This window comes from Scardinius erythrophthalmus (genome assembly GCF_964197995.2).
Source record: "Scardinius erythrophthalmus genome assembly, chromosome: 15".
NCBI classification, from domain to species: Eukaryota; Metazoa; Chordata; class Actinopteri; order Cypriniformes; family Leuciscidae; genus Scardinius; species Scardinius erythrophthalmus.
In genome coordinates this window covers 39887067-39901006 of record NC_138235.1, presented here as the reverse complement: position 1 = coordinate 39901006, position 13940 = coordinate 39887067, and the positions used below count along the sequence as shown (strand labels likewise).

Genomic DNA, 13940 nt, shown 5'->3' with positions numbered 1-13940 from the left:
TTTCTCGCAATTCTGACTTTATTTTTTGCTATTTTGAGTTTATATCTCACAATTCTGACTTTTAATTTTTTGTATGGCTATTTTGAGTTTCTGTCTCAAAATTCAAAATTTATTTCTCGCAATTCAGACTTTATTTCTTGCAATTCTGACTTTATTTTTTGTAATTTTGAGTTTATATCTCACAATTCTGACTTTATTTTTTGCTATTTTGAGTTTATATCTCACAATTCTGACTTTATTTTTTGTAATTTTGAGTTTATATATTGCAATTCAGACTTTATTTCTCGCAATTCACACAATTTCTTGCAATTCTGACTTTTTTTGTTGTTGCAATTTTGAGTTTATATCTTGCAATTCAGAATTTATTTCTCGCAATTCTGACTTTATTTTTTGCTATTTTGTGTTTATATCTCACAATTCTGACTTTTAATTTTTTTGTATGGCTATTTTGAGTTTCTGTCTCAAAATTCAGACTTTATTTCTCGCAATTCTGACTTTATTTTTTGCTATTCTGACTTTATTTTTTGTAATTTTGAGTTTATATCTTGCAATTCAGACTTTATTTCTCGCAATTCAGACTTTATTTTTTGTAATTTTGAGTTTATATCTTGCAATTCAGACTTTATTTCTCGCAATTCAGACTTTATTTTTTGCTATTTTGAGTTTCTATCTCGAAATTCAGACTTTATTCTTGCAATTCTGACTTTATTTTTGCTATTTTGAGTTTATATCTCACAATTCTGACTTTATTTTTTGTAATTTTGAGTTTATATATTGCAATTCAGACTTTATTTCTCGCAATTCACACAATTTCTTGCAATTCTGACTTTTTTTGTTGTTGCAATTTTGAGTTTATATCTTGCAATTCAGAATTTATTTCTCGCAATTCTGACTTTATTTTTTGCTATTTTGAGTTTATATCTCACAATTCTGACTTTTAATTTTTTGTATGGCTATTTTGAGTTTCTGTCTCAAAATTCAGACTTTATTTCTCGCAATTCAGACTTTATTTCTTGCAATTCTGACTTTATTTTTTGTAATTTTGAGTTTATATCTCACAATTCTGACTTTATTTTTTGTAATTTTGAGTTTATATATTGCAATTCAGACTTTATTTCTCGCAATTCACACAATTTCTTGCAATTCTGACTTTTTTTGTTGTTGCAATTTTGAGTTTATATCTTGCAATTCAGAATTTATTTCTTGCAATTCTGACTTTATTTTTTGCTATTTTGAGTTTATATCTCACAATTCTGACTTTTAATTTTTTGTATGGCTATTTTGAGTTTCTGTCTCAAAATTCAGACTTTTTCTCGCAATTCAGACTTTATTTTTTGCAATTCTGACTTTATTTTTTGTAATTTTTAGTTTCTGTCTCAAAATTCAGACTTTTTCTCGCAATTCAGACTTTATTTCTTGCAATTCTGACTTTATTTTTTGTAATTTTTAGTTTCTATCTCGAAATTCAGACTTTATTCTCGCAATTCTGACTTTATTTCTTGCAATTCTGACTTTATTTTTTGTAATTTTGAGTTTATATCTTGCAATTCAGACTTTATTTCTCGCAATTCAGACTTTATTTTTTGCTATTTTGAGTTTCTATCTCGAAATTCAGACTTTATTCTCGCAATTCTGACTTTATTTTTGCTATTTTGAGTTTATATCTCACAATTCTGACTTTATTTTTTGTAATTTTGAGTTTATATATTGCAATTCAGACTTTATTTCTCGCAATTCACACAATTTCTTGCAATTCTGACCTTTTTTTGTTGTTGCTATTTTGAGTTTATATCTCACAATTCAGACTTTGTGTTTGTCTGCTGGAGGAGGTTGTTTATTCTACTATGGCAGACGTGAGAAACGGACGATCTGCTCAGGTAAGTGTGCAAAGCTTTTGGAATCATGTTTTTCATGATTTTTAAAACCGTTTGATTTAAATGCTTAAAATTGTAGCCAAATATAAAATGTGCATACACAAACTGCAAAAAGTGTGTTCTTCCTCAGTATTTTTGTTTTGTTTACCAATACAAATATAAAAATAAATAAAAAATCGAGACGGGGTCTAGTTTATGGTTAAAAAAATACAAAAAATTGTCAGTGCGCTCAGAAAAATAAATGTAATTTAAAGGGAAAACAAGGAATCCACTGGCAGATATTTTTTCATTTTTTCCCAGCATAGTCACATTAAATGTTGATGATTTTTTCAGTGAACAACACTTACAGTAATATTATATGTAATTTCGCTTCTCCAGTAAACGCTTCTTTATTTAAGAATGTTTAGATATCTGTACTGGAAAACGAGAACATTTGTTTTCAGTGTAGTGTATGTACAAAACTAAAATAATTTAAGTTATTAAATTTAATTATTTGTATGTCCATATGTCAGAAGTATAATTGTGTGTGTGTGTGTTTATTATCTCTGCAGGATGATGTCACATACTCATCTGTAATCTCCAGCCAATCTCACACACCAAGATCCCTGCAGATCAGCCCTGAGGAGGACGCAGTTTACGCAAGTGTGCAAAAAGATAAAACGTGACACCCTTGCCAAAAACAAACATTTTAAGTCGGGTTATCGTTTTATTATCATTGCAAAGGCGTTTACATTAACATAATTTGCTTCATGCTGTGTTTATCCTACTTTAGAGCCATAATTTACATTTTGTAAAAACTGTCTGTAAGAATAAACTGTTAAATTTCTCTTTTCTAAGATATTTTTTGCATTTTGTAAGATGATTGCACAATTCCGTTTCGTTCAATTCAATTTAATGTATCTCTTAAATACAGTAATACAGGTTGTTTTCTTCGTTTGGAGTGACTGTAGTGGCTACATATTATGTTTGTGAAAAATAGTTTGCTTCAAATCAAAGTTATTGCTTAAATGTTTATTGAAATGTCTATCTCTCAAAGAGAAAAGACAAACACAGCTTGAAGAAACTTGCAGAATGATGAAAATTACTGTATAATTATTATTATGAAAAAAATAAACAGAAAAAAATTGTTTTGTGCAGGATTATTATTATTATTTGTCACTTGAAATGAAATAAAATAAATTTGAACTGAAATACATAAAAAAAAATATATATATATATATATATATATATATATATATGTATAAAACCAACAACCTTAAACTTATTTTATTTCAGTAAGTTGGCAACATTTCTTATTTTCATTTAGTTTAAGTTGATGTACTAAAATAACCAAAACTAAACTGACTAATAAATAATAAAACTAAAAATTATATATATATATATATAATTAAAAAAACGTAATAAAATAACGAATATAAATGACAAAAACTAAAATGAAAACCAAAAATAGAAACTAATTCAAAATACTGATAAAAATACTGGTGCTTATTGTCTTAATGGTACTAAAATAATCAAAATATCTTAAAAACTGTCACAGCTTGTAATGTAATTTCAATTAACTAAATGTAAATGTAATTATTCTCAAGAGTTTCGTCATTTGTTTCTTTATTTAAAGAGTCCATATCTCATCTTTTCAAAACAAAAGCTAAATTGATACAACTGCAGAACAGTGAAATATTCATTTTCACAACAATATTCTTCATTCTAAAACATTTCCTTAAATTTCACACTGAATAATCTGTTAAAGAATGCGAATACAAACATATGAACGGATTCTACACAGAGCAAAACAAATATTACAACAAAAAATAGCTCTATAAGTTAAACAGATTCTCAAAATTATGTTGATCGGTGCTTTCTAAATTGTAATGCATGGTGTTTTTTTCTCCATATTATTACTAGAAACTAATTAAAACATTAGCAGAGTTAGAGGCACAGCTTTAAGTTTATCGTTTTAATCTTAAACTGATGATATCTGATTTGATATGATGATAATTATCACATTATACAGTATATAAACTATAACCAGCACGTTCTACTGTGCTTTTAGTCAGAAACACACACTTCAGGGTGACAGCGTCAATTGTACACAATTGCAAAATATCTTTTCCTGAGTTTTCATTTCTAATAAATGAAATTTCTAAAGAAATATGGTGCATGATATATTGATCATCGCGGCTCTTCATCAGTTGCAGTTTTCTCTTACCTGAGCTTTACTATTAGATCAGATCAGATCACGTCACATGACCTTTCTGCGCAAGTCGCTTGTTTTATGGGTGAATCTCATTAAAACATGTTCAGGTCATATTTTACCATATATATATATATAATTGGAAATTTAATGACCATTAAGAATTGTGCATTGTGACTTTAAAAACATTCCTCCAAAGTTTCTCATTGCCGTAATGCACTAGTTCTTCATCATTCTTTTATATATTATAATATTTTTTGAAATTAGCATAAATTAAAGACAGTACAAATATTACAATGTATAAATACTTTACAGTTAAAATAATATATTCTTTGTTTTGCAGTCATATGGAAGCCCATTTCCGCCACATAATCAAAAATCATGCTTTTGTAAATCATAATTATGACATAAAACTAACATACTAAGACATATTTAGGAGATGGAAAATCTAAATTATGACAAGTTATAATTACGACAAATCGAAATTTTAATGTTAAGTCATATTATAACAAAGTTGAAATTGACAAGCAGCTGAAATTGACAAAATTTTGAAATTTTCATAAACAAGTCAATTATGTCATAAATATTCAAAACTGACAGTCAACATTATTACATGAATGTTATAATTATGTCATAAAAAGTTTAAATTGACAAACAGTAAACATTATAACATCAAAGTCATAATTATTACATTAAAAAGTCCTAATGACATTATAAAGCCGAAATTACGACATTAAGTCATAAAATGACATTAAAAATGGACAAAAAGTCGAAATTGACAGTCATAATTATGACATAAAAAGTCTTATGTCATAAAAAGTTGAAACTGACATGCTAAGTCATATTTAGGATATGAAAAGTCAAAATCATGACTTCGAAAAAAAAAAAGTCGAAATTATGACATAAAAGTTCTAATTATGACATTAACAGTCAATTATGTTTTAAAAAGTAAAAACTTGACATACTAAGTCATAATTAGGAGATGAAAATCATAATAATGACATAAAAGTCATAATTAAGACAAGTCATAATTATGACAAAAAGTTGAAATTGACATTATATCATAATTTCAACTTTTTTAATCTCATATTTATGACTTTTTCTGTAAAGCTGCTTTGAAACGATACGTATTGTGAAAACCGCTATACAAATAAATGACTTGAATTGATTGAAATTAATTTTTATGTCATAATTAAGATTTACCGAAGCGTAATATTTGTGTGGTATGTGGAGGAAATGTGCTTCCATACCGTCCTGAGAGTTATAATGAGATGCGAAACGTCTAAACTGCTGTGAAACAGTCGTGATTTCGGGGTGACCGGGATGTGTGACCCACAGGGTTCATGAAGCTCACTGTGTTGTTGATATGGATCATATGTATTGCTGGGGTTTCTGGGATTTGGAGGCAGAGTTCATGTTTTTGTGTTTCTCTGCAGATTCTCCGTGACATGCGGTCGAAGCTTCTGAATCGATGAACACACATAGAAAAAAAAGGAAAAATGAGAAGGAAACATTAGAATACTTCAGAATTACTTGGGTACACACTTTCTGCTCTTTCTGTCAAGGAAAAATCTGAATTTCCGACCGCATAAAGTTTCAGTCACATAACACTGATAAACACCAATGAAAAGAGGAACTAACAATTACTAACAATAACTATCACTTGATCTGCTGTTCTTTCAGTTGCACCAATATAACAGAACATTTATGTCTTTATAAAGGTTATTTTAAAGTCCCCCTGTGGTGTAAATCAAGCTTTTAATGTTGTTAATGTGTCTATGTGGTGTGTTTAATATGCTTTAAGACAAACCATGTGTAAATTCATAAGTCGACAGCATTGCTGAGTATTTCCTCCTTAAAACTGCAGTGAACCAAAGACAGTCTCAAAAACACGCTTTGAAATCGCTGGTGTTTCTGACGTCACAAACTACCTTGTAACCAATCAGATCAACGTGTGATCGTCAACCAGTGGATCTCTGAGCTGAGCGAGTGAGTGGAGGCGGGGCTCATTTGCATATTCATAGAACTGCGCATACTAAATGAGGCAAGGGTGTGGAGTTACATTCAAGCTATTTTAAAGCATGAATTTTCCAAGGAAAAAAATGTTTAAATAAGTCATTTTGGTGATCAAAGATGGATAAAATGATTTACTACAGGGGGACTTTAAGACTTTAAATGTCAAGAGTTCAAAAACCCACGTAAAGCGATGTATACTCTATAGTGAATCTCAACTGCTTGATTGTTTATCTAGTAGGCTACATATTAAGTTCATATAAATATATTTCTTACTCTGCAGATTTGATAGCGCGTGCTCCAAACCCTTCATGGCTTTCGCCTGGTTACTCCTGAATCGGGCCAAACCAAACTCCTACAGGAAGAAGAGACACACGATTAAAGTTTAACGCTGACAAGAGCCACATTTCACTCTAACACAGAAACTTATGGACGTTTAGTAGGGACGCATCGATATGAAAATCTTGGCCGATAACGGATAATTCTTTATGTTTGAGAGCCGATTTATTGGCTGATAAATGTAAATCAGGGTTCGGACTGTCAAGGACTTTTCAAGCACTACTTTTTTGGTTTTCAAGGACTACAATCAGAGATCTCACTTATCAAACAATATCTTTATTATCTTTCAAATTCTAAGGGTAAATGGATAAACAAAAATATACAAATAAAACAAAATGGTACGAATAAAGTGCAACACAAGCGATGACTGCGGTAACTTTAACCATTGAAAGGATACTATGACAAAGATATCGCTTTCCTTATTCAAACTGATTTTTCCGCTCATGAATATATGATTGACCCGAAGAATGAAAGCTGTATCATACACTTGAATAATTATATGAGCGATATCACACTCACAGCCATGCGAAGACGGGCTGTAGCGTTTAGTTTGTGTGAAAAGACTGTTTTATCGATAAAATTAAACACTAATTTCACATATACTGTCTTTCAATAATTATTTTTAAGCGCTTGTACGAACCCTGGTAAATCCAAATTTTTATATAATTTTAACCTGATTACAAAAACAAAAGTCTCACCATTAACAACCATCTCCCAAACACACAATTACAATGATTTATGTAGCTTATATGACAGATTTGCGCTGCACATGTTGCACTGAACTGTGTTTTCCTTTATTTAAGTGATTCCAATCATATTTCAAGCAACTCAAAGCCATCATGTTGAACAGTGTGTATCTGAAGAGTCTCAGCTGAAGGAAATAATGCATTATTTATCGGCTTTAATATATCGGACAAATTTTCTTATCAGGCCGATAACGATAACATTAAAACTGAACATATATCAGCCGATACCGATATGGTGGCTGATATATCGTGCATCGCTAACGTTCCAATCTCTAAATATCTTTTCTGTAACACTTCACAATAAGGTTCATTAGTTAACTACAGTAGTTAGCATGACCTAATACTGAACTGCACTTATACAGCATTTATTAATCTTTGTTAATTTCAACATTTACTAATACTTTATTAAAATTTTGTTGATATTAGTTAATGCACTGTGAACTAACATGAACAAACAATGAACAGCTGGATTTTTATTAACTAACATTAACAAAGATTAATAAATACAGTAACAAATGTATAGTTAATGGTTAGTTAATACATTAACTAATGTTAACTAATGGACCTTATTGTAAAGTGTTAACCTTTTCACTTGTTTGTTTTTCAGTGTTTGGGCATTAGTCGTTGGTGAAAGCAGGAAGTTGACAGGAAGTGTGTGTGTGTGTGTGTGTGTGTGTGTGTGTGTATCACCTGTATGGGTCTGGAGAGGCCGAAGACGCCTGATGAGATCCAGGCTTCCCTGGTGATCCGAGTCCAGACCGGCCGGTCCCGCTCGCCGAGAAACACACAGCGCTCCACGACACGCTGGTGACACACACACACACACACACACACATTTGTAATTTAGTTCTTATTGTACTGCTGACTGTTTGCTTGACTTTTGTAATTATTGTGAAGACCTTTTTCTAACATTAATTCACCTAGCATTAGCATATTACATATGAAAATGATCACGTCCAGATGAAACTGGATAATATTCTGATTGTTCCAATCCAGTCTGACTTCTGCCTGAATCATAATCACACACTGTTCGTACGTTTTTCTTCTCCATTCTGTCACTGATGGAGTTTTGGTTCCTCAACACTGTCGCCTTTTTCCACCTTTGTGTCCATTGGCTTTTGTCTTGCTTAGTTAGGGACATTAAATTTAACATTTAATTTAATATTTAACCATATTTTTGATCTGCCTGCATTGACACTATTATACAAGAACTGAACTGAGCTGGACGATGACATCACGGTTTTCTCCAGAGCGGCTATATATATATAAATTAACTAAACTTTTTTACAACAAAAATTAAACATCACTTAACTTGTATATGCTGTATAAATAACTGTGACTTGACTTGACTGACGTAATCAAACTGTCAATTCCTCACTGAAAAACTTTAAAGGCGTGGTATAATGCCCTTTTCACAATATGTAAAATAAGTCTCTGATGTCCCCAGAGTGTGTGTGTGAAGTTTTAGCTCAAAATACCCCACAGATATTTTTATATCGCATGTTAAAATTGTCAATTTTTGAGGGTGAGCAAAAACACACCGTTTTGTGTGTCTGTCCCTTTAAATGCAAATGAGCTGCTGCTCCCGGCACAGGGGGCGGAGCTTCAACAGCTTGCACTCACACACACATGCAACGAAAATTTCAAAAACTTTTAGCCTTTATGTTCAAACCGGAGTCAGACAATGATGGAGAGACTCAAGAAGAAGAGACAACATGTAGAAGCAACAGGACGTCTCTGAATGGTTAGTTGATGAATTTATGAAGCTGATGTGTAGCTATCTTCTAGTCATTGATTAGCATATTCTGTCTTGATAATCTATAAATCGTGTTCAGGGGGCGGGGTTTATGTAAATTCTAGGGTTGGTGATGTCACTAACCCGGGAGGAATGTGGTGTAGTCTCTACCAGCCGTTTGTTGTAGTCCTTAAAAAGTGATTTCTGTAAAAGCAAATATCTCCCTTTGCTTTGAACTTTGAGCGTTGTAACTTTGCAGATGTTGTTTATGCTCAAAAAGCAACATTACACACTAACTAAAGTTAGAAAAGTCAAATCATAATCAACCACCCCTTTAAATATTAAATTTGACTAGAGCGGATTTCTGTCATTCTTTCATAGAAATACTTTTACAAACACAAGCAGTATTTCCAAGCATCTACTTCATACTTTCATTTGTTTTTACACTTTGATTATTTTTAAATGAAGTGTAACTGTCAGTATGTGTGTGTTGTCGTCTACCATAAACGTGGCGTGATTTATGTTCCAGGTCATCGTGGTGAGGCTCCTGTTCACGGGGTCGACGACAGAATCCTCGATGATGTAAACCGAACGCGACAGGTTTCCTGGGAAGACGCGCTCCGCCCAGCGAGGCATGCGATTGGTCTTCGTGAAGAGCCGTCGGGACAGGAGCAGGTTATCCGGCGTCACCTCGCGAAAAACCACGTCTTCTGTTAGAACATGAGTGCTGAGAGGAACACGGTAAAAACATGGTGAAAAATTATGAATTGCAACATTGGCAACTTGATTTTGAAGCATATAAGAGAAAATCAGACAAAAAGGTCGCAATGCAGCGCCAAGCGCGACGCAAGTGTGTTTTGCTAGTTTCAGCCCGACGCAGTTCTCATTTTCACGTCCTGCGCCACGTTGTTTAAAGGGATACTTCACCTCTGGAAAGGTGAATGTGTATGTGAAGAAATTTTTGAATTTGGAGCTTTCTAGACTGAGAAAAGCCAGAAAATGTATTTTGGGCTTATGTGGATAAAAGACAACAACTCCCAGAATGCACTTGTTTCGCTGCCCTAGGAGGACACTCCCAAGCCACGCCTAGGTTAGAGCGGTTAGAGAGCGCAGTTGAAAACAACAAGGCTAGGCTACCAGTGAATCTCCGTGACGAGTTTGCCCGGGATTTCGAGATCGCCCAAAATGTCCGGGATTCGGCTTTTGCGTTCTACAGTCGCCATTCATCATGTTTACTGTGGCGAGCAGGACGAGGCTGAGGCGCGCGGGAGAACGGCGCGAGGCCGGTGGCGTCATTACTGAGACGCGCCGGTCTCGTATCTCTCACGGAGGAGCGGGAATTTTCTTAGCAAAGCTAAAAGCACATCAACCGATCACTTGTTTAGCGTTCATGTAAACACTACATTCAGATTCACCAATCGGAATGAATTCAGTTAGATTGAAACAAAAGGTGTGCATGTAAACAATGAATGGCGACCGCAGAAAACAAAAGCTATGGAATAGCTAGGGAAAAAGAGGATGGTAACCCCTACTACTCCGCTTTCTCCACAGAACAAGAGCCTGCTAGCTTAGCTTCCAAAGAAAGATGGCTGACACTATGTGTACATTCTGTGAGAGAGATCCCCCTATGGGCGGGTTGAAAACATGCGGGACAGCGCCTCCTACTGGCTGTAGTCTCTATCCTCTGGCCAGAAAATCCTCCGATGATGCAAAATGACGATTTTTGCGTCATCTGAGGATTTTTTCCAGACAAAAAATACATAAATCTCTCGTCTCAGGGGGATATGAGGGTGGAAAGCACGGAAATTTGAAAATACTACATGTTTTCTACTAATACAAAGCTTAATGCTAAATCCTGAAGTATCCCTTTAAATAGCAAATGCATTTGCGCCCATTTGTGCGCCCATGAGCTGCTGGTCTGAGAACGAGGTGTGTTCTGGCGCATTGTTGGCGCGTTGCTATTTTGAGGCAACAGAAATAGACTGAGCAGCCATTGACCAACAGAAATCTGGGCTAAAGTCAATGGCGCAATATATACAGTATATATTTTTTTGTTATTTGTAAGAGCGCGCTAATAGGCTAATGTGCGCCTATAGGCGGGTCCACAGCGCGCGTACACTCTGCTTATTACACACAGGGACGCACAGCAGCACACAAACATGACAAATATTTAAAATAAAAGGATTACAATGTGAAAGAGTATTATTGTGTACATAAAGATATGGTGGAATCCGGCTTGTCCCGTAGATGATCTGTTTGCGCACTTTTACCTCGTGCACGAGCAGATCCGTGGAGACGCGTTCAGTCTTTCCACTATCAAACCCCGTCATGTAAATAGCGAATCCGCCATGGCGCGAGCGCAACTGGCATTTAAAGGGAATGGGAGATGAGACTCTGATTGGATTAACGCACGTAAATCCCAAAACACACCCATTACTCATCATGAGAATAGGCACAACGCTTTTAGACCTTGCACCGGGACCGCCGACCATTTTTCCCGTCGTTAAACTAGCAAAAGTGGATTCGGACACGCCCTAAGTGAACTTACGCCGAGCGCTTTAGACCATGCGCTTAGATCGTTAAAACAGGGCCCGACGACTGTGAACTTAACAGCTTTAATGAGGGAAAGAACTACAATCCCATGATGCACTGCAAATGACAATCAAATTGAAAACAACTTGGAATATATAGAATTATTGATGTTAATTAAGCATGTAGAAATATTCTGTATTTTTAATTGCAAAATTTGCATATCTATCTATATATACCCAGCAAGCACAGAACGTTCCCCTAACGTGATGTTCCCGTTTGGATATTATTTTGCCACCATGAATGAAAGAATGTTCCCAGAATGTTTCAGGGAAGTTATTTTTAAATAGCCTGAAAAAACATATATAGTACATTTTACAAACCAAAAACTAACGTTCTATTTCTGTTAAGAAAACTTTACACGCTAACCAAAAACAAACCTAAACCTTAACCAAAAACGTTCTGGGAACGTTAAAATAACGTTTTACAAACTAAAAACGAAAGTTTTCTGATAGTGTGTGTACCCAGCTAAAAAATGTTGGTTCCCAGTTTGTTGAACGTTATTCTAACGTTTCCAAGAACGCTCTTTTTTAAGGTTTTTTTGGTTAGCTAGTAAAGTTTTCTTAATGGAAATAAGTTTGTTTTTGGTTGGTTAAACGTTATTTAACAGTTTTAGCCTACCTGTATGGGTCAGTATGGGTCAGTGTGTACCTGTATGGGTCAGTGATGGGTCAGTGTGTACCTGTATGGGTCAGTATGGGTCAGTGTGTACCTGTATGGGTCAGTGATGGGTCAGTGTGTACCTGTATGGGTCAGTATGGGTCAGTGTGTTCCTGTATGGGTCAGTGTGTACCTGTATGGGTCAGTATGGGTCAGTGTGTACCTGTATGGGTCAGTGATGGGTCAGTGTGTTCCTGTATGGGTCAGTGTGTTCCTGTATGGGTCAGTGTGTTCCTGTATGGGTCAGTATGGGTCAGTGTGTTCCTGTATGGGTCAGTGTGTACCTGTATGGGTCAGTATGGGTCAGTGTGTACCTGTATGGGTCAGTGATGGGTCAGTGTGTTCCTGTATGGGTCAGTGTGTACCTGTATGGGTCAGTGTGTACCTGTATGGGTCAGTGATGGGTCAGTGTGCACCTGTATGGGTCAGTATGGGTCAGTGTGTACCTGTATGGGTCAGTGTGTACCTGTATGGGTCAGTGATAGGTCAGTGTGTACCTGTATGGGTCAGTGTGTACCTGTTTGGGTTAGTGATGGGTCAGTGTGCACCTGTATGGGTCAGTATGGGTCAGTGTGTACCTGTATGGGTCAGTGTGTACCTGTATGGGTCAGTGATGGGTCAGTGTGCACCTGTATGGGTCAGTGATGGGTCAGTGTGTTCCTGTATGGGTCAGTGTGTACCTGTATGGGTCAGTGTGTACCTGTATGGGTCAGTGATGGGTCAGTGTGTACCTGTATGGGTCAGTGTGTACCTGTATGGGTCAGGGTTTACCTGTATTGGTCAGTGTGTACCTGTATGGGTCAGTGTGTACCTGTATGGGTCAGTGATGGGTCAGTGTGCACCTGTATGGGTCAGTGTGTACCTGTATGGGTCAGTGATGGGTCAGTGTGCACCTGTATGGGTCAGTGTGTACCTGTATGGGTCAGGGTTTACCTGTATGGGTCAGTGTGTACCTGTATGGGTCAGTGATGGGTCAGTGTGTACCTGTATGGGTCAGTGATGGGTCAGTGTGCACCTGTATGGGTCAGTGATGGGTCAGTGTGTACCTGTATGGGTCAGTGTGTACCTGTATGGGTCAGTGATGGGTCAGTGTGTACCTGTATGGGTCAGTGATGGGTCAGTGTGTACCTGTATGGGTCAGTGTGTATCTGTATGGGTCAGTGATGGGTCAGTGTGTACCTGTATGGGTCAGTGATGGGTCAGTGTGTACCTGTATGGGTCAGTGTGTACCTGTATGGGTCAGTGATGGGTAAGTGTGTACCTGTATGGGTCAGTGATGGGTCAGTGTGTACCTGTATGGGTCAGTGTGTACCTGTATGGGTCAGTGATGGGTCAGTGTGTACCTGTATGGGTCAGTGTGTACCTGTATGGGTTGGGGTATCTCTGCCAGAAGGCCGTGGACACCTGCTCCCACACGCTCTTGATGTCCGTCTCGCTGAAGAAATGCTTCCCCATCACGAGCCCAGCAGAGCCTGAACACACAATCAAACACACACTTCCTCTTTTCAGCTTCTCTTCAATCATTTTAGACCTACACACATATAAAATATGCTGGTATTAAATATACTGGTACTAAATAATTATCTTATTCATAGATTATGGTATTTTACATGGTATTGGTAACACTTTATTTTACAGACTACAGTAGTGTCCTTGTTACATATGTTACATGGTAATAACAGTAAATTATGCATAATTACATGCAACTAACCCTCAACCAAACCCTAATCCTACCTTAACCCTTTAGTAAGTACATGTAGTTGATTATTAATACTCAGTACTTAAATATATAA

At 35.7% G+C, this 13940-nt stretch overlaps 2 protein-coding genes across 6 annotated transcripts in view; one reads left to right on the top strand and one right to left on the bottom strand.

Annotated features, from left to right (window-relative positions):
• LOC308702843 (pregnancy-specific beta-1-glycoprotein 4) overlaps nt 1-5550 on the top strand; it is a 21252-nt gene extending 15702 nt beyond the window's left edge. For 2 of the 5 annotated variants that reach the window (XM_081385970.1, XM_081385968.1), the window contains 3 exons: nt 1827-1877; nt 2426-2516; nt 5502-5550. In XM_081385970.1, coding sequence (XP_081242096.1) covers nt 1827-1877; nt 2426-2516; nt 5502-5512 — 153 coding nt within the window. In that variant the 3' untranslated portion in view covers nt 5513-5550. Of the gene's footprint in view, nt 1-1785; nt 1878-2425; nt 2978-5501 lie in introns of those variants that run through there. The other 3 variants (XM_081385969.1, XM_081385967.1, XR_014031655.1) reach the window with 2 other exon arrangements.
• The window catches only part of prelid1b (PRELI domain containing 1b), an 11115-nt gene continuing 640 nt past the window's right edge, over nt 3466-13940 (bottom strand). The window contains exons 2-6 of the mRNA XM_081385971.1: nt 13511-13619; nt 9400-9625; nt 7854-7967; nt 6355-6433; nt 3466-5528 (exon numbers count right to left, since the gene is read on the bottom strand). Coding sequence (XP_081242097.1) covers nt 5437-5528; nt 6355-6433; nt 7854-7967; nt 9400-9625; nt 13511-13602 — 603 coding nt within the window. The 5' untranslated portion in view covers nt 13603-13619 and the 3' untranslated portion in view covers nt 3466-5436. The remainder of the gene's footprint in view (nt 5529-6354; nt 6434-7853; nt 7968-9399; nt 9626-13510; nt 13620-13940) is intronic.